This window comes from Balaenoptera acutorostrata, chromosome 1, assembly GCF_949987535.1.
Source record: "Balaenoptera acutorostrata chromosome 1, mBalAcu1.1, whole genome shotgun sequence".
Classification (NCBI taxonomy): Eukaryota; Metazoa; Chordata; class Mammalia; order Artiodactyla; family Balaenopteridae; genus Balaenoptera; species Balaenoptera acutorostrata.
Window position 1 is genome coordinate 179436692 of NC_080064.1, and position 19284 is coordinate 179455975.

Genomic DNA, 19284 nt, shown 5'->3' on the forward strand with positions numbered 1-19284 from the left:
CCTCGTGAAACACGCACCCACCCCACTGCGTTTACGCATTCCAGGGCCGTTCACTCAACGCTCAAAGAAGTATCCGCCTCACAGGGTGATTTGGTTTTTGTTCAACTTTGTATGGATGGGTAATGCCCATTCGGAAAAGTGCGCCAGTCGGCAGCCCAATCAAGTTTCACAACGTGGACGTACTGAGGTCATCAGCACCCAGATCAGAAGGTTTCCCACCTCCAGAAGCCCCTTCCTATACCCCGACCCGGCCGCTGCCTACTGCCTCTCACCCCCAGCCCCCAGCAGCCAGCATCCCGACTTCCGACACCACACATCAGTTTTGCCTCATGGGTTTTACACTTAAGAAGCTGGATTCCAGAGATGCACAGACAAGACTTTTAATTTTTCTCCATCAACAAGATCTGGGAGGCAGGAGGCTTGTCGAGCCTGCTCTGGGTGTTCTATTTTATTTTCAACTGTCAGGATCCCTAATTCCCTGACACCACATAACTGTGAGGAATTTTAGGGAAGGAGTTATCTAAGTGAGAAACCCTGCAGTGGACAGCATGCCAAGTGTGGAGGAAAAGTGGAATGAGATAAATAAGATGAAGGCGTTGTGAAGAGATAGGGACCACATGAAGCTGAGGCCTCGGGGGGGTGGGGAGGGGGACCGCAAAAATGGCAGGAAACTGAAACACATGCTGACATTTTCACCAAAGGCAGAGAGAGAAAAGAGTTCCAACCGCTCCCAGCCGTCTTCAGCCCATCCTTGCCTCTTTTCCCTTTTTTCTCTATTTCTGGAGATGCTATTTTAAGCAAAGCCATACTCCCTACCTCTTTACTTTAAAAACCCGCTGAAAACAGAAGTATAACATAAGCCACATTTGTAATTTGTGTGTGTGTGTGTGTGTGTATGTGCGGTAAAATATACATGACAAAATTCACCATTAGTGACATTTAGTACATTTACAATACTGTGCAACCATCACCACTCTATGGATCCAGAACCTTGGTATCACCCCAAAAGGACACCTCATACTCATTAAGCAGTCGCTCTCCTTCCTCAGAACCATGTTCAGATGCCATCAAGAAGGTGGCAATGCCTTAACTATATGCGTGTTGTCCAGGCCTCCTCCAATCTTGTCAAAAGGAACGCATATCTTCTCTCTTTCATACAAGACCCACATATGTAATTTTAAATTTTCTGGTAGCCATGCTAAAAAGGTAAAAAGAAACAGGTGAAAGTAATTTTAGTAATTTATCTAATCCATTGTTATGGCTGAGTAGTATTCCATTGTATATCTGTACCACACCTTCTGTATCCATTCATCTGTCGATGGACATTTAGGTTGCTCCTGTTTGCAGCAACATGGACGGACCCAGAGATTATCATACTAAGTGAAGCAAGCCAGAAAGAGAAAGACAAATACCATATGATATCACTTATCTGTGGAATCTAAAATATGGCATAAAGGAACTTATCTACAGAACAGACCTGTGGTTGCCAAGGGGGTTGGGGGGTGGGGGAGGGATGGAGTGGGAGTTTGGGATTAGCAGATACAAACTATTATACACAGAATGGATAAACAACAAGGTCCTAATGTATAGCACAGGGAACTAGATTCAAATGCTGTAATAAACCATAATGGAAAAGAAGATGAAAAAGAATATAGACACATATATGTGTATAACTGAATCACTTTGCTGTACAGCAGAAATTAACACATTATAAAACAACTATACTTCAATAAAATAAATTTTAAAAAATAACTTCTTTAATCCAATATTTCCAAACTGTTATCATTTCAGCACATCATCATTATAAAAATGATTGCTGAGCTATCTTGCACTCTTTCATTTGCACTAAGTCTTTGAAATCAGGTGTGTATCTCTCACATACCATACATCTCCGTTGGACCAGCCACATTTCAGAAGCCCCACGTGGCTAATGGTTACTGTGTTAGGTGGTGTTGCTCTAAACAGTTTGTAGAATGCTATCAATATGCCAAGTCATCTTTTTAAGGGTGGTTATTAAATACTAAAACGTTTTGAGGCTACAGTTTTGTTTTGAATACAAATTTATTTTCTTCATTATGAAAAATAATATACTTGGAAACTGTGGAAAGAAAAATTACCCCTAAGCACCAGCACAAGCAAAACTATAATCACTTTTTGACACTCCGTATGTCATGACTTCTTTGTAGTTTTTTCTCATCGTTTTGTGCCCCATACAGCGATATTACCACCACTTTGAAGTGGAAACTGAAGGCCAGTACGACCATTTACTAGAGGCAACAATGCAGCTTTCCTCAGAGTCTTGAGGAGGTTTGTGAACTAGCTTGTGTCCAAGATTCCTTCCAACCCAAACATGCCAGGGTACTAGGAGGTCGTTCATCCCTTCCACCTAACAGACACACACAGACATACAGACACATATACACATACACACACACAGAGCCCAGGTCTTCCGTTCCACCCCATAGAACAGTCCGAAAAGAGTAAGAACACCTCTACTCAGCCTTGCTAACTCTCTGGGAAAACACAGAGCTCTAAACGGAAACACTTTTATTTAGCATTCATGCTCAGAAAGAAGAAAACCTAGCAGAAACCAGACTCAGTATCCAAGAATGTAAAAACATTTCTTTTTAGATTCCCAGCAGCTTCATGCCACAATGCCCCAAGCTGGAAAAAAAAAAAAAATGTGCCATTTCATATGTTTATAGCAACATCTGATTTAATATTATACAGTTTTGCTTAGTCACAAAGCAGAACAAATACTTTCAGATTTATTACATCCTTCCATTCAGAGACTCTATAATCATAGTTAATAATGCAGCCATTCCACAGCCCAAGAAAGAAGGTTTCTAATTTTGGGGACCAAAGATTCCTGAGAGGGAGGTTATTTTCAAGAAGGATTTAAGATTTTCAAGCTCTCAATGAAGCTTGAAATTCATCTTTTCCAGTTCACATGAAAAGAGTTTCCTCTGAATATTGGCTGGGAGGTAGAAAGAGAGGAAAACCAGTTGACAGAATCTCCCAGAGCTTTTAGAGAATGTGGCAATCACTCACCAGCATTCCTAATCCTTACCTTGTCTCGCACATGAAAACAAAATAAACACAAAGCAAACAAACAAACAAAAAAACCATGCCATTGACTCCCATGTTCTTTGCACTGTTAATGCTGTACTTTGGGCTTCCTTCTTACTCGTTGATTCATTAAAAGGCACAAATTGATTTTTAAAAGAAACAAATATTCTGACAAAGCATACTCTCTTATTATTCCCCCACGCATACATTCCCACGCAGGCATTTGTCACACGTCTGTACACAATTGTTCTGCCCCAAGCCTTGCCGGTTCCTGCCTAATTAATTCAGGATTAGTTACTGACCTGGAGAGTTAACCAGCTGTGCGAAGGTCCATCCAGGTTGTGTCTTCAGGGCTCGGCTCTCTTTCAGGGCACAGGTGGTCCTCCGTTGCATCCAGATGTGGGTGCTCTGCGGTCCTCTGAGGGCTGGGAGATGCGTGTTTGGATTAGCGTGAGCACATCGCCCAACGTGGGTGCGTCATGTTAAACCGCAATGCATTCTAGTGAGTTCCATTTCTCAAAGAGAGCCAGGATTTGTCCCTCCAGTATTTCTTTACACACCATTAAAGAGAATGCCAACGTTAAGGTAGGGTGAGAAGGTGTCAGTGAGAACTTAGCCTGCAGGGAATCAGTTAAGAGTTTAGAAGAGTCTGGGGCCTTTATAAAACTGAGGATTCCTAGGTCCCACCACAGACCTGCCACTGTGGGATATCAGGGGGTCAGATACAGGAATAGTCACTCTGAGCAAAATTCTTAGGTGATTCACATACACACTGCAGCCTACACACACCGGTCTTAAAGTTCTCTTCATTAAGTCATAAGCAAATACATCAAAACGAGACTGTAGGATGAAACCAGGTTCCAGTTGAAGATACTACCACTCTTTGAATGAATTCTTGCTAACAGATTTTTAGCAGCACGTTGCCAGAAATCAAAAGCCTTGAGTTCTGTTCTAGCCCATCACCTATAACGTGGGCAAGTTACTTAACCTTTTCAAACCTCCCTGACATTGAGTTATGCAACTAAGGGCAAGTGTGAAACAGCTAAGGGCAATACTGAAACAGCTTACAAAAGGCTTTCCCATCCATCCACCTCACTGGATTGTCAGGAGGATTAAATAGCGTGCAGTGGATGAACTCTCTCTGCAGACTTCATGGCACCTGACAAAGGCACAGCACTATTAAGAGTGTGGACATAGTTTCAGATGAAAAGTCCTTTTTTTTTTTTTTTTTTTGAGGTCAAATTATCTGTTTTATTACTGATAAAGGCTAGGCTGGAGGGTGTGGTTTAGGAATACAGAGGCAATGGAATTTCTTTTTTTTCTTTCTCTCAGTTTAAAATTTATCCACCAAGCCTCAGACAGCACTGGACAGTTACAGGTCTCTCCCGACTAGGGCAGGGGTTTTTCTGCCAAGCTCACCACTTGAACCAAGGAGACTTGAGTTCCAGCAGCTTGAAGGCAGGCAGATCCCAGGAAGGAAGAGGGTGGAGAAGCAGAGCTCAACTGCTACCCCCAAGTTTACCAATCATTTCTCTCCTGAGAAGGAGAATGAGAGGAAGTGGGAAGGGGCCAAGACTAACTAATGCCCCTTCGTTGGATGCACTGGGGATAAGTGTGATTATAATACTCAAGCAGCCTGAGGGAAGTTACAATCTCTGCCCCCAAATTACTCAACTTTTTGTACTTTGAACCCATTGTGCTCAATCATTATGCCTATGGTCAACCAGAAGGGGTACCACATCTTCAGAGAGGGAATCAACCTCCACCCCCAAACCAGCCACTGCTCCACTATAGATCTTCCTGGGCAGGCAGTGTGGATTTTTCTCCTATAAGTTTCTGAGTTGGGTCAGTGAAATACATTATGTTTTTCAAGGCCTTTCTATAGTCAAGAAGAAAAAGGTAGTTTCTCTTCAATTTTCCATCTCAAATTATTTCAAGCTACATTGAACAACATAGCCTATCAGAGGTTAGGCAGTAAAATCATGATATCATAATTGATGATATCATAAAAGTACCCCCAAAATGAAATGCCAACAATACGATGTTCTACACTTGAACTTAACCTTCTCAGTGTCAAATTACCAGGGAGTCCCAGGTCCAAAATTTAATCCCCTTACAAGATCCAAAGAAGTGAAAAGAAGAAATGAAAGCCTGAAGTTAAATTATTTCACTCTCAATCAAGATCAAGTTCAAAGACATTCCATTTCCATTTCTTTTTCTCTTTAGCCTCAGCAAGAAGAGTTCTTGATGTCCTGAGTGGGGTTGAGGCGCTGTCAGCAGCTATAGCCTGGGCTGGTTTTCCAGGAAGGGGTCTTAGAGTTTGGATTAATTCAGCTCCAAGCCTTTCATGTGCCTCACTTTTTTTTCTTTTTTATTATTATTTTTAAATTGTGGTAAAATACGCATAACTTAAAATTTACCCTCTTAACCATTTTTAAGTGTACAGTTCAGTAGTATTATTTTCACATTGTTGTGCAACCATCACTACCATCCATCCCCAGAACTCTTTTCATCTTGCAAAACTGAAACCCTGCACCCATTAAACAATAATTCCCATCCCCTCTCCCCCAGCCCCTGGCAACCACAATTCTTCTTTCTGTTTCTATGAATTTGACTACACTAGATACCTCGTATGCGTAGAATCATACGGTATGTGTCCTTTTGTGACTAGCTGATTTCACTTAGCATAATGTCCTTAAGGTTCATCCATGCTGTAGCATGTGTCAGAATTTTTTTCCTTTTTAAGGCTGACTAACATTCCATTGTACAGATATAGCACATTTGTTTACCCATTTGTCTGTCGATGGACACTTCGGTTGTCCTTTTGGCTGTTGGGAATAGTGCTGCTACGAACATGGGGGTAAGTGCCTCACTTTTTAAAAAGACCAAAATGTTTAGACCACACAGGAGATCATCATGGCACTGTCCTCACACCAATAAATTTAGAAAATAATCCAATCCCCTGTAGAAAAGTTTCAGGCAAAAAATCACATTTCCAAAGCCCAATATGTGCTTTTGCCAAAGGCTATAGCAGATTGAGAAGGGAAGATCCTTCTCAGAAGATTCCTCTAAGGGAAGAAGGGTAAATGGTTTTATCTGAAGTGCTCATCAATCATTGCTAGGTGACTGTAATCCACATGGAGTTTAATGATGGTACCATATTTACCGAATCTGGGGGAGATGAACTCACCCCTATAAACAGTCTGCACGCTCAGAGAGTAGCATGTGAGACATTACTGCCTGAAACACATTTTCATGGTTCAAAATAAAAGCATGATTAAAAAGGGTTTCTTAAAACAAGCATTTATTCTCTGCCTGAGAAGTTTGAAACGTGGATACTGCCAATAAAGGCCCACACTTCTGAACGTAGTGTAACGAAGAGGAAAAGTATTTGACCCGTCCTACAGCTCACGCCCAGAGCATTATCTGCCAACATATGGATTGCCAACTGGAATATGCAAAACATCAGACACTCATCTGTGGAAAAGGGCCTCCTCCCACAGGAAACAAGATGTTGGGGCAGGAGGATTAATATAATTAAAACTTTAAGACACAGTGTGATACAGGGAAATACAGTTGAGCAACACATGGTTGAGACTTGAAATCTGTATTTTCTTTCTTTTCAAAAGCCCTGGGAGCATAATGAGAGTACAGCTTTAAGAACTAAGATTCACCCCACCAGGCATTAATGGTGTCCAGAAACTATGTGAGCAATCTTACTTGACATCCCCAAGACGTTAATATCTGTCCAACGCCAAACTAGAGGGGGAAACATGTTAATTTTCTCAGCCTTCTGATAGCACTATACAAGATCTCTTAGCCCCACAAAAAGCTCCAAATATATTCTCTAGGACTTCAGCTGCCTTAAAATATAGGCTTGCATTTATCTTGGCCACATTAACGAGATCTGTTTGACCAATACATTTATATTTATGATGACTAAGGGCAGATTATGGTTGTTAAAATTTGTCCTTGGGACATGAAAACACTCCTCTGTCATTAATACATTCTGTAATATAAACTATGATGTCAGGTCAACGTAAAGGGTAAAAACGTTCCGAAAGTATGCACACATCATTTTTTAAAGCAATTGAGCCTAATGGAATAACAAAGGTCATCATAACAAACCATTACAGCCTTGGTCTTGGCAACTCTGGCCACAGAAGAATCTCCAAGAAACGATCATCATTCCTCCAATGTTATGGCATCCAGACGACAGGGATGGCTCTCAAATGAGTCATACGGGCTCAGATCCTCGGTAGCTATGTGAGCGCGGGACGATCAATTATTCATGTGTTTACAAAGAGCTTTCCTGGTTGATGTTAACCAGAGCTGCTTGCAAAGAAGAGCTCTCCAGCTGTCCTCGGCCGTCCTGGGCCTCCGACTAACAAGCTGCTTTAATTGCTGGCAAGTCATCTGGAAGGTGCCCCTCCCCTAGACCAAGTAAACGCCCCCCCCTTTGAGACTTTACTAGGTGTAAAAATATTAATCAGAAATAATTATGACAACAATACTTTATTTATAGTACTCCCAGCAAACGCCAAAGGGAGACATTGAACTTGGACTTGACTTAGATCCCACCAAGCTCCACAAAGACTGGATGGAGTCCGAACCGTTGAAGATACAGGTCAGAGACTAGTAGAGGGGCTAGAGAAGAGGATGAAGGGGAAGAATCAGGGGCTGTGGGCTTCATGAGGGAGACACAGGGAAGAACCGTCTAAGAGGGAGACACAGGGAAGAACCGTCTAAGATACTCAATGAAGGTAAAGGACAGGGAACCACCAGAGAGGCCTCCTCCACGTGGCAGGAGCCCTTTATCTTCTTCACGCTTCCCACGAACACACCTCTCCCGCTAAGCACGACCGCTCACCCCTGGCTGGTGCTCCCTCTAGAGATCAATGCAGGGCTTCCTAAAAGATGACCAGAAATAGACCTTTAGGGAGGGCAGTGTTAAACACAAATAGAATTCTTCACTGCAGGTCAGTCTAGAGCCTTCTACAGGCTGCTGGGCCTTTGGAGGAGGAGTGAGGCATGCAGGACTTCCCAAAGGTATTGGTCCATGGAACTCTTTTTTTAGGAGCATCCTTGCGGGCAAACTTTCAGAACACCCTGGACCAGTAAAACTGAGGGAAGGGCAGTGTTATGTTATCAACAGGTCTGAGAGCCACTCTGGCATCTTTGAGTGACTCTAACATAGCTGCTCTCGGCCACCACGGATTGCTTGCATTTGTCACACTCTCAGAGTTCTGGGGGCACCTGCCTGCGGTCACTGTTGGTGACAGCCTCATAGGTGGCTTTTCAAAGTCACGCTTAGCTAGTCAAGCTCGCCTGGCCTCTGCACACAGTTCTAGCAAACTGGCAGCTCTCCCCCAAGGGCATCTCCTCACCCCGTATCACTAAGGGCAGAAGGAGAGTGTTTCTCATTGCTGGACAACTGCCTAATTTCCATCAGCACCCCCTCCCCAACCGATTTCTTCCTGCCCTTGTGTGTAAGTTGCTGCTTCTCTCTCCCATTTGTGACGTTCTCACTTTTTCTGGGGAACAGCTGGGAAAGTGAGCCTTTAAGCAATCTGCCTAGGCTCTTTCCCACGTGGTTCTTTGCAAGATCTCCAGCTGTGGGTTTGTAACTCTCCGCTGTGACTGCAGCGAGACGTTGCCACCCAGAATGAAACACACAACGACGGTGGATGTTTTGGCCTGACCCTGAATGTCCATCGTCTGCAGCTATAAGGAGACCTTTCTGAGGGCCTGCGACGGTCTATATTCCTGACCCGATATTTCAAGTGGAATTGTGTGCAGAGGTTCAGTATCCAAAATAAACCAGACATCAGCCCTGCCTTTGGCATTAACCAACTCATTAAATATAAAATAAACACAAGTAAATGGCTTTTAAATCTCACTGACAGAAAGCTTGGCAACTACTCTTGAGATTCTAGAGGTCATTGGAACCTCTGTCTCTAAACTGGAATCTTCCTCACACTCTGAGTAGCAGAAGGAGACTTGAGACAAATGAGGGAGGTGTTAGGGTTAGAGTCTCCTTCCACTGGAGGAGTCCCCTGCAGTGCACAGAAGGACAGGGTCTGCGTGAGTGTGGCCTTGGAAACAGATTGAGCCCCTGGGGAAGTGGCTGTTACTATTGACAAGGGGTTAGAAGTTCAGGTCGAAGGCATTCAGCTTGCCACTGGTTATAAATATCTCGGGGTATCCACCAAACCAACCTTGAGTTTCTCATCAGTGCCTAACTGTTGGCTGCTCTCAGAGAACCGACGTTCACGTGGTCTCCTAAATCCTGTGTGCATTCTGCCATGGGTTCACGAGGTCCTATTAGTAATGCCACCTGCTGAACTCTTATTTTTGCCTTAATCTATCTGTAGCTTCAGCATAAAGTGGATCTGTTGGGGAAGGTGATGGGCCAAGGTTAACTGATTAATTATTCTAATTGCACTTCACGCCAAGTGTATGAAAAACAAATTGCAATAATTCACCAACCAGAATACATATGTGCACCTGTTACCTTGTAACTTTACCTCAGAGCTAGGCTTGGTTCCAATGATTACTAACCTCTTTTATAAAACCGAAGTGAAACATGCACAGCTTTTGGTAAAAAGCATGTTTACTTGACAGCCCTTCAAAGACGGGCGTTCGCCGGAGGATGCTTTGTGTATGTGTCAGGTGACAGGGCGATTGGTTTTGCCCATTCACATCGGTCAGCTTTCAAAGTGTGACTTCCTGCCAAGAAGTGAGTACGATCTGAAAGTAGTCAAAGTAACTTCTATTTATTTACAGTTTTGAAACACATTTTTCATGACTTAGCTTCCTAATACAGTCAAAGGGCAAAATGGCAACGAAAGATATACTTCATCAGATCTTAGAGTTATAGAATCTGATCAGGAGAAAAATCAGATATTGGTTTTTAAGTGAATTGGCATATGTTTTCTTTTTCACCTTTGAAAGGTTTTATTCAAAACCTAAAATAAAGTCGTTTATTTCAAATCACACAATCACGTTTCTTCTCATCCATGGACTTCAGAACCTTTTCCACCCTGATTTTGAGGAGGAGCAAGCAGTCTTGAGTTGATAGCACCAGCGAGATCCAGAAGGGCCCCGTGACAGCACAGCCATGCTTTTAGAACCAAATGCCCACAGCAGAGAAACAGAGAGTACCTGCAGGGTACCCCACTTTCTTTCAAAAAAATTTTCTAGGATAGAAAACTAAAACCCATCCACAAGTTTCCCTCTCTTCAACAGCTGCAAAGCTGAGAAAGGCTGACCTGTCATTCAATGCCACTAGGTGGCATCCTGTCCTTTTCAGACTATTTCTTTTTGCTCTTAAGACGGGCACCATCGTTTCCCTGGGCAACATCAAACAGCATCTCAACAACATCAAACAGCATCAAACAGCATCGAACAGACCACATAAGGCAAGGGTGCTTGCCCTACTTAGTGCTACTGTTCACTCTCATACACTGGGAAAAGTTTGGGCTCACCAGTGGGATATATTTGATGCTCTGTTTCAAGGCAAGGAAGTTTTTGTCTTGCTTTCCACATATTGCATATCAGAGTCTGACTGCAACGCTGCTCTCATGAGTTGATTTTCTACCCTGACATCTCTGCTGTCCTACAGCCCAGAGGTACTGCATGCTATGAAGATCCGTCAAATCCTCATGGACACTGTCTGAGAGACAACAGTGCCAGATCCAAGATGATCTATGGAAAATGAACATCCTAAGTGTTTCCTGAAGGTCAGGCTCCTTATGCCCTTTTAAAAGCTTGTCTAGGGCTTGAGGAGAAGAGTGAAGTGACAGTCCAGCCTTATTCGGAGAGCTATTTAATTTCCACTGCATGCCCCGGGCATGGGGTACTAAAAGATTCCAGAACATTCTTCTCACTCGCCTACTCTTACTCCTTCTCTTCTCTCCTCTTTCCCTAAAGAGTAGCAATGAGATGATGGAAGATAGCCCTCTGGGTAGGTGAATGGAGAAAGAGGAGAGAGAATTATTCCACAATCACAGTTAAACAAGCGATTTTTAGAATCCTGCCTTGTCATTTAAATGACTTACTGAAGTCCTATTAAGTTATCAAAACTCTCTTTCTTCACTTGGTGCACTGGGATGTTGGAAGCACTGAGATACAAGGACGAGTCCAAAAGACGAAAAACTTGGAGATCACAGATCGAAAGAAAATGCTGAGTTGTCAGGTCCAAAATGCTGTGCTTCAAGTGTTGGCATTTTTTAGGACATTTTTTAAAGACACCTGCTATTCCAGGACATATGATTCCTATTCCTGGCCGAGCAGGTACACAGGGTCTCCCACTTGGACGGTCCCTGGGTTTTCCAGAACAAAATACTGTCCGAAGAGAGGTGATTTTCCATATAACTTTCGTTCAGAAGGGTCACACAGGCGATAGCTGCAACAGGAGAAAGAACACAAGGAGTCACAGGCAACCAGAAGCAAGAGCTCAAACAGCAGGTGATTTCTTCTCGGCTGAAGAATCCGCCCCACACAAGGCCGCCGGGTTGCCCAGCTCCAGCGAGCACTGTTCCCACCCCGACTAATGTAACAGTGCCTCCTGAGGTTGTACAGTAAACTGCCCACCCAATGCACAAACTACCAAAGCAAACCAATGGCCATATTCCCACCTCTTTTCTCCTTGGAATGTTCCCTTTTTCAGCATTAAGAGGTTAGGGACTCGATATGCTCAGACATACTTTATCACTTCCCTTTTTCCTTGGCATCTCTCCATGTCCATCATCAGAACCACAGTCCTACCGGTCCATCAGGCTCAGAGCCCTGGAGTCATCCTTTATACCTTTTCCCTTACTTCCCACAGCTTGTCCAGAGCTGCCAGGTCCTGAGGTTCTTCCTGTACCACATCTTTTGAATTTGCTCACTTTTTCTCCCACTGTCACAATCTCCCTTCAAGCATCCTCAGATGACTATAATAACTTCCTTTTTTTTTTTTTTTGGCCACACCACACAGCATGTGGGATCTTAGTTCCCCGACCAGGGATCGAACCTGGGAAGTCCCTATAATAACTTCTTAACCAACCAATCTTCCTCATTCTCTCCTCCTCCACTTTCAATTCACTCTTAACACTACCCTATGTTACTTTCTTAATTTTGCTCTGGTCTTATCACTCCGAGGCTCAGAAACTTTCAATGGATCCCCAGTGCCTGAGGAATAACATTCCAAGTCTTCAGCCTGGCATGCAAGGCTCTTGACCCGGTCCCAGACAGCTTTTTCAAAACCTGTCACCCTCTGCCCTTTCTGTGCACCTCTGCAGTGCTCTGTTGGATTCCTCAATGTCCTTTCACCTTGCTTTGCATTTTCCTGGCTCAGTAGTTCCTCTGTGGGATCCCCTCCCTCCATTACCCAAGCATTAGAATTCTACCTTTTCTTCAAGGTCCAATTCAAATGCCACCTCTCCTAGGAAGGAAGCCCAGGATCTCCCAGCCAGGAGTGGTTTCCCCATCCTCAATTTTCTCTGCTTGCCCCTTGCCACTCACATGCCGTGTCCTGCTGTGTCAGGGCACGTGTCTATCTGTTCTACTGTACAAGACAGAGAGTCCGTAGAGAGCAGGAAATGTGACTAACTAACTCCCTTGTACTACTCACACCCAGTGCTGGGCACTGTATGTCACTGGTGACACACAATCATTTATTGAACAGATGAATGTGTTGGTGAGTAAAATCCTCTGTTAGAAGTAGTATCATATCTCTGTCGGGCAGAAAACGCAAGAATCCCCAGGAAAAGTGTACATGAGATGTGTGTGAATGACATGGCAAGATTTTTCCCTCACCCCACCTCCACCGGGAGAATGTTTTCCTTCTGTTTCTCATTTAAGCTAACTCCAATTTTTTTTTTAACATCTTTATTGGAGTATAATTGCTTTACGATGGTGTGTTAGTTTCTGCTTTATAACAAAGGCTAACTCCAATTTTACATCACTTTTATATTTCAAACATTTTGATGGCAAGCATTTTTTTTTTCATTCTACTGTGCTTTGAGAAAAAAAAAAACTGTTGCAACAAATCAGTCCTACTTTTGTTCTTCAGATCAGAAGTGGCTAATGAGAAAATGGAGAGGGTCAAATCTAGAGCTTCTTTCTGGAGACCCTCAGCTCCTCCCCAACTGCAGGCACCATGTCGGTTTTGGTCATTGCTGTATGCCCACAGCCTGGTACAGCACCTGGTACGTTGTAGCCACTCCAAAGAAGGCTGGATGAACAAATGGAGAAATCAACAAATGCATGAGAACCATGAGCCGCTGATCCAGCCGGTGTTGTAGCCAGGTCTCTGCCATGACCTTGGACCCTGGGAAGCTGGCACCTGTCCTAGCCTGCCTCTCCTCTGTCAGCATGCAATACCAAGGACGTCTGGGGATCTGTGTCTGTTGGAGGGTGACTCCTTCAGGATCCGGGCAGATCGGCTACTTTTATGGCTTGGGATTTCTCCTTGCTGCCAGCTCGGTAGCCTGAGGCTCTGATTATCTCAGGGAGGGAACCCAGAGTTGGAGTTCTGTGCGTCATACACTGACAGTTTATGAAGAACGTCACACAGATGATCTCTTAATCCTTACAACAAGTCTATGTGGGAATGCGTATCGTCCCCACTTTACAGGGGGGCTTCTCAGAGGAGTGACGGACTTGCCCAAGATCACAGATCTAAGTGGTCAGGCTGGGGCCGGAACTGAGGTCTGGCTCACTCCAGAGTCAGGATTTTTCCCACCAGGGATGTGATCCCTGGTCCTCCTTATACCTCCTGAGTACACGCGCAGGCCTGAGAAGAGCTGAGGGGGTAATATTTATTCTCCTACGCGAACGTTCGGCCACGCGCCGGTTTCCCCTGCCCCTTCCCATCAGCCACGCAGGCACACACTTAACTCCCCCCCCCCAGGTAACTTAGGAGCGGAGGACCCACAGAAGCCGTCGCCCCTCCCAGCCCAGGACCTTAATCTGCTGGGGGGGGGGGCAGGGACAAACGCAGGTGACAGTCGCAGGGGCGAGGCGACCGGCTTGTCCTGCCAGCCGCCCCCAGCTCCGTCCCACCTGCGCTCCTGCTGACACCGTCCCTGCAGGGCTCGGGGGAGACTCTACAAACGAGATCAACGGCGACCCCTTGTGGGGCTGAGACGGTATTGTCAGCGGTCTGTGAATTCACGGGCACACCCAGCCTTGCTCAAGAGACGGAAAATACAGCATTACCTCATACACGGATCTCCTATGATTTTTTTTCTCCAAATATATATATTTTGTTGTTGATGACGATGGGATTAATAAATTGCAAAGCCATTTAAAAGCGCCTTTCTTAGTGCATTTTCCCTTTCAATAAATATGAAGCAAACAACGACAGATTCTAATGGGAGACACAAGACGTTTTGTTTACCTTAAACAGAGGTCTCCATCCTTAAGGGTGCGGTGTGAGTGGAAACTGTTACCTATAAAGTGTTGTGCACCGGTGAGGGCTGCTTGGTTTACTCATTTACCGGTCAATGCCCAGACCCTGACTTGCAGGCAGGGTCTCTGATCACCGCTGGGTCCCCACCGAGGGGCACAGGCCACTTCTGGGACCTCCCAACCTGCTATGTATACGGCCAGATCAGGAATAAAACAGCACCGTGAAGACACCACGGAGAGGAGGAGCCAAAGGCTGAGCAGGTGGGGCTGCGTTGCATTTAATGCAGCCTCAGAAAATGGAAAGAAGTGTCTCCAGGATTTTCCTTCTATCAGAAGGTGTCAAGTTCATAAGCTGAGATTATCAATAACCATAGCCTACATGGTCGTTATGTATTTTATCATGTATTAAAAAAACAGTATTTATTGCTTTATTCTGATCAAGGGGGAGTGTGAACCAGGAGATGTATTATTAGCCCAGTTTTTACAAATAAAGAAACTGAAGCATCAAGAACGTAGCTGACTTGCCAATGTCACACAGTTACTGGGAGGTGATAGAGCCAGATTGGCTGGGGGGCGGTTGTCTCCTTCCACGGGATCACTACCACCAAATCCTTCTGTCTTTAGCTCAGCACAGCACAGCCTAACACAAGCGGAGAGCGGCGAACGCCCTTATTGTCCAAGTATTCCTGCATCCAACAAAACTAGTGCATCCACAGAACAAATGAGCTTTATTCTTTCTAGTGAAAGCAACAGCGATAAGAGCCCCACCACGCCTGTGGGATCAGTGTGGGAGCCACTCTCCCTTCAGAAAGAAAAGAATAATTCCCTCTTCATATTTTCAAGTCAGCAGACCAGCCTCCACCGTGCCGCGGGCTGTGAGTATTTCCCAGACAAAGACTCCGCTGGGCCTGAGGCCCACAGCCATTCAGCAGTGGTCTCCCTGCTGAGAACTTGCATTCCCAAAGCAGCACAGCCCTGGGCACGGGGGACCCAGGAAGAGGGAAGGCAGTGAGGCTCCCAGCATCCTGCCGGAGAGCTGGAGAGCAGAGAGGATTCTCCTGACACCACTTTGCTTAGCTTCCGTGATTTATGTCAGGCAGCCGGGGCCTTTCTCTTCCCGATTTATGGCCGTCTGTCCTGGGGAGAACATAAATTACTGCATCTATGGCAATTTAAATCTCAGTAAGATACAGGAGAAGACACCTAGGCTGGGACCCATCTCCTGGGGTATTAGGAGAAATTAGGTTGGGATGGTTCCTGAGAGCCTGCAGGAGACCAGGAGGGCTGTACTGCCCCCAGAGACCCTGCCTGCCTGCCCTGGCTCTGCGTTGGGCTCAATTATCCTCCTTCTATAAACACAGGCTCCCGATGGGCTGGGGGGAGGCACTGAAGATTCAGAGGACTGGCCCAAACACAGGCACTTTGTGAATCCAGAGGGAAAGGTGCCAGACTCCAAGCACAGTGTTGGGAAGAGAGAAAGAACAAGATGTAAAAAAAAAAAAAAAGGATGACAGAGACTTGGTGGTCCAGTGGTTAAGGTTCCGTGCTCCCAATGCAGGGGTCCAGGTTCCATCCCTGGCCAGGGAACTACATCCCACAAGCCACAACTAAAAAGATCCCGCATGTGGCAATGAAGATCCCACGTGCCACAACTAAAGCCTGGCACAGCCAAGTAAATCAAATAAGTAAACATTAAAAAAAAAAAAAAAAAAAAAGGATGACAGTCAATTCCCCAAATCACCTGTCTGGTTTGCACACAGAACCATCGAGGTCTGTCCACCAGGGCCTGAGCCAGAGGGGGGCCTGCGGATCACCTGGTAGAACCAGGGCTCCCAACACCCACGACAGAACGCTTTCCCGGGTCCACCCTGCCTTCGTCCTCCGTGTAGCTCCTCTGCGGGCACAGGAAAGTGGGAAGACCAAATTCTGATTTGTTCTCGTGGTGAGTGAGCCAGAACATTCCGAGGAATCGCTAGTCTATCGCTGCCGGTTCTCAGAACCACTCCTCTCTGGAACGTCCCACCACATCTACTAAACTCCTCCCCAACATTTTATTGTGACCATCCTCAAACAGGCAGACAAGTTCAAAGAATTTTAAAGAGACCATCCAATTACCAACCATTCGGACCCTACATATAACATTTTACTATATTTCCTTTATCACGTATTTATCCATCCATCAGTCCATCCTAACTTTTTTCCATTTCCAAGTAAGTTGCAGACTTCAGTAAATTTCACCTCTAAACAGTTCAGCTGGCAAATCATTTCCTAGGGTTAAAATTTCTTAACTTTGTGGCGAGGGGATAAAATTTATGCGGAGTGAAATTTACAAATCTTAAGTGTTCCATCGTATTAACTTTTTACAGAAAATTAATGTTGTTCTGGGTGTTGAGATATACACAACATCCCTCAAAATGATGGGATTCGCCTTAAGCTGGTCTGTAGCCCCCTCTTTGAATATTCCCACAAATCCACAACCCATGGTGGGGACTCTTGTAAAAAGCAGCCATTTGCCCTTCACATCAAGAATTCCTCTCTGTACCACGCCTCCCAACCTCCCTCCAACCCACCTTGTTTGAGCCTGCTCCTGACCTCCCTTCTCTCTGCCATGTGGCCTGGCCCCTGGAAGGCCAGCTGTTTACCTCGCTGTAGTCTGGCCTTGATGCACAACGCTGGTCTCCATGGACCACAGGTGCCGGCTTCATGCCTGGGGGCAACATGCTGTTTGGGACAGAGCCCCTTGCCCCAGGCTTCAGCCTGCCAGGGAGGGGGCCAGATTAGTAGCTTCTGGGACAGCAGGATTAGCAGAGAGGGGTGGATGCTGATCCAGGGAGATTAGATTGTTGGTCCAAAGAGGGCCATGAGCTTGATGAGAGATGGAATGAAAGAGACTCCCATTCCAGGGGAACAAGTTTGGTCACACAAGCCCAAGCATAACCAGCCCTTAATGTGCTCTTTCATGAGGGCTTTGATGTCAGATGACCAAACTTCCACTGCATTCTTTCCTCAAGTCTTCCAGGATTTTGCCTAAAGCAGGGGCCACCATCTTCCCTGCCTTCCCCCTCCCACATGCAAGTATACCCGAGGACGCATGTCAGGGTCAAAGCCGAGGGTCTCAGGGGCTGCAGAGATGAGACCTGACACCCCACCTGTGATCCTGCATTCAACATGGAAAGGACCAGTGAGAACGAGCATTTCAGAGTTTCAGCACTATCCTGGCCGTTGATTTGGCAGGTAACAGCACAGAAGTGTGTGAATCATGAATTGTTGTTTTAGCAAAAGAACTGCAGGTTGATTATAGAAAGTTTAGAGGCTACATACCAGAATATATATTTTCTCCATAATTTCATTACCAAAAGAGCCATGAATGTTTCGGTTTACAGCCTGCCAGGCTTTTAGCTACTCAGGCACATTTATATATTTTAAAAAGGAAAATCAAATAAACAAAAAAGTCAATATTTTATATGCTAATTTGTAATCAGCTTTTTAAAATGAATCTTATCTTAAATATCATTCCATGCAATTTAAACTTATTGTATGTCATTGTCTTTCATTAAAAAATTGTTATGGGACTTCCCTGGCAGTCCAGTGGTTAAGACTCTGCGCTTCCACCGCAGGGGCCTCCGGTTCGATCCCTGGTCAGGGAACTAAGATCCCGCGTGCCATTCGGCACGGCCAAAAAAAAAAAATTATTATGAAAATTTTAACATAAACATAAAAGTAGAGGGCTTCCCTGGTGGCGCAGTGGTTGAGAATCTGCCTGCCAATGCAGGGGACACGGGTTCGAGCCCTGGTCTGGGAAGATCCCACATGCCGCGGAGCAACTAGGCCCGTGAGCCACAACTACTGAGCCTGCGCGTCTGGAGCGTGTGCTCCGCAACAAGAGAGGCCGCGATAGTGAGAGGCCCGCGCACCGCGATGAAGAGTGGCCCCCGCTTGCCGCAACTAGAGAAAACCCTCGCACAGAAACGAAGACCCAACACAGCCAAAAATAAATAATAAATAAATAATAATACATTTTAAAAAAAAATTAAAAAAAAAAACATAAAAGTAGAAAAAATGGTGCAATGAATTCCCACATAATTATCACCCAGATTCTATTTATCAAGATTTGACACATTTTTCCAAGTGTTCTTTTGCTAAAATAATAGACACCCCAGATATCACATCACTTCACTCCTATATACTTCAACATGCTTCTCTTAAAACAAATGGGCATTTCTTATAGCACCAGGAAGCCGCTATCACACCTAATGAATTTGTGATGTCACCAAATACTCAGTTCATAATAAAGTTTGCCAAAACATCTAAACCATGTTTTGTTGTTGCATTGTAATTGGTGTGTTCGGATCATGAATTCTAAATAAAAAATAAAATTAGTTGTGCAAGCAGGCATTCTGGGGACCAAAGCACCCAGGAATGTTTCCCAAATTATCCAGTCACCAGGATCCCCTTCCACTTCAAGAATACACCTGCGTGGTGTTCCCCTGCTTCCTCACAGAGATATTAAATCGCTTAGTCTTACCTCTTCAGGGTCTCTAGAGGCTCCTTCCTGCTCATGACGCCCGTGTCCGGGTCCACTGTGGTTAAAATGCACCTGGACACACACACACAGGGCATCATACACGGGGCAAAGCAGACGATCTTCACCCTCCCCTCCGTCTCCTGGGCAGCAGTGCATGCACCTCACCTGGAGCAAGCCATCACCCTTTTCAGTTCCACATCGCCAATAAGAAGCTCATTCCATGAGTCCTGGGGACAAAGCACGTAACTCATGTGAGCACTTTGGATCCCCAGCCCTGACCCACCCGTGTAGGG

General features: G+C 45.1%; 1 protein-coding gene and 1 pseudogene across 4 annotated transcripts in view; both read right to left on the bottom strand.

The window, feature by feature from the left end:
• Positions 1-922: 922 nt before the first annotated feature.
• The window catches only part of MTARC1 (mitochondrial amidoxime reducing component 1), a 32621-nt gene continuing 14259 nt past the window's right edge, over positions 923-19284 (bottom strand). Inside the window, exons 5-8 of one of the 4 annotated variants that reach the window (XM_007172056.2) lie at positions 19157-19218; positions 18992-19063; positions 3372-3494; positions 923-1198 (exon numbers count right to left, since the gene is read on the bottom strand). In XM_007172056.2, the coding sequence (XP_007172118.2) occupies positions 3380-3494; positions 18992-19063; positions 19157-19218 (249 nt within the window). In that variant the 3' untranslated portion in view covers positions 923-1198; positions 3372-3379. Of the gene's footprint in view, positions 1199-2576; positions 2665-3371; positions 3495-9829; positions 11477-15216; positions 15604-18991; positions 19064-19156; positions 19219-19284 lie in introns of those variants that run through there. The other 3 variants (XM_007172057.3, XM_028163960.2, XM_007172058.3) reach the window with 3 other exon arrangements.
• On the bottom strand, positions 1046-1163 carry LOC114236460 (U6atac minor spliceosomal RNA; annotated as a pseudogene).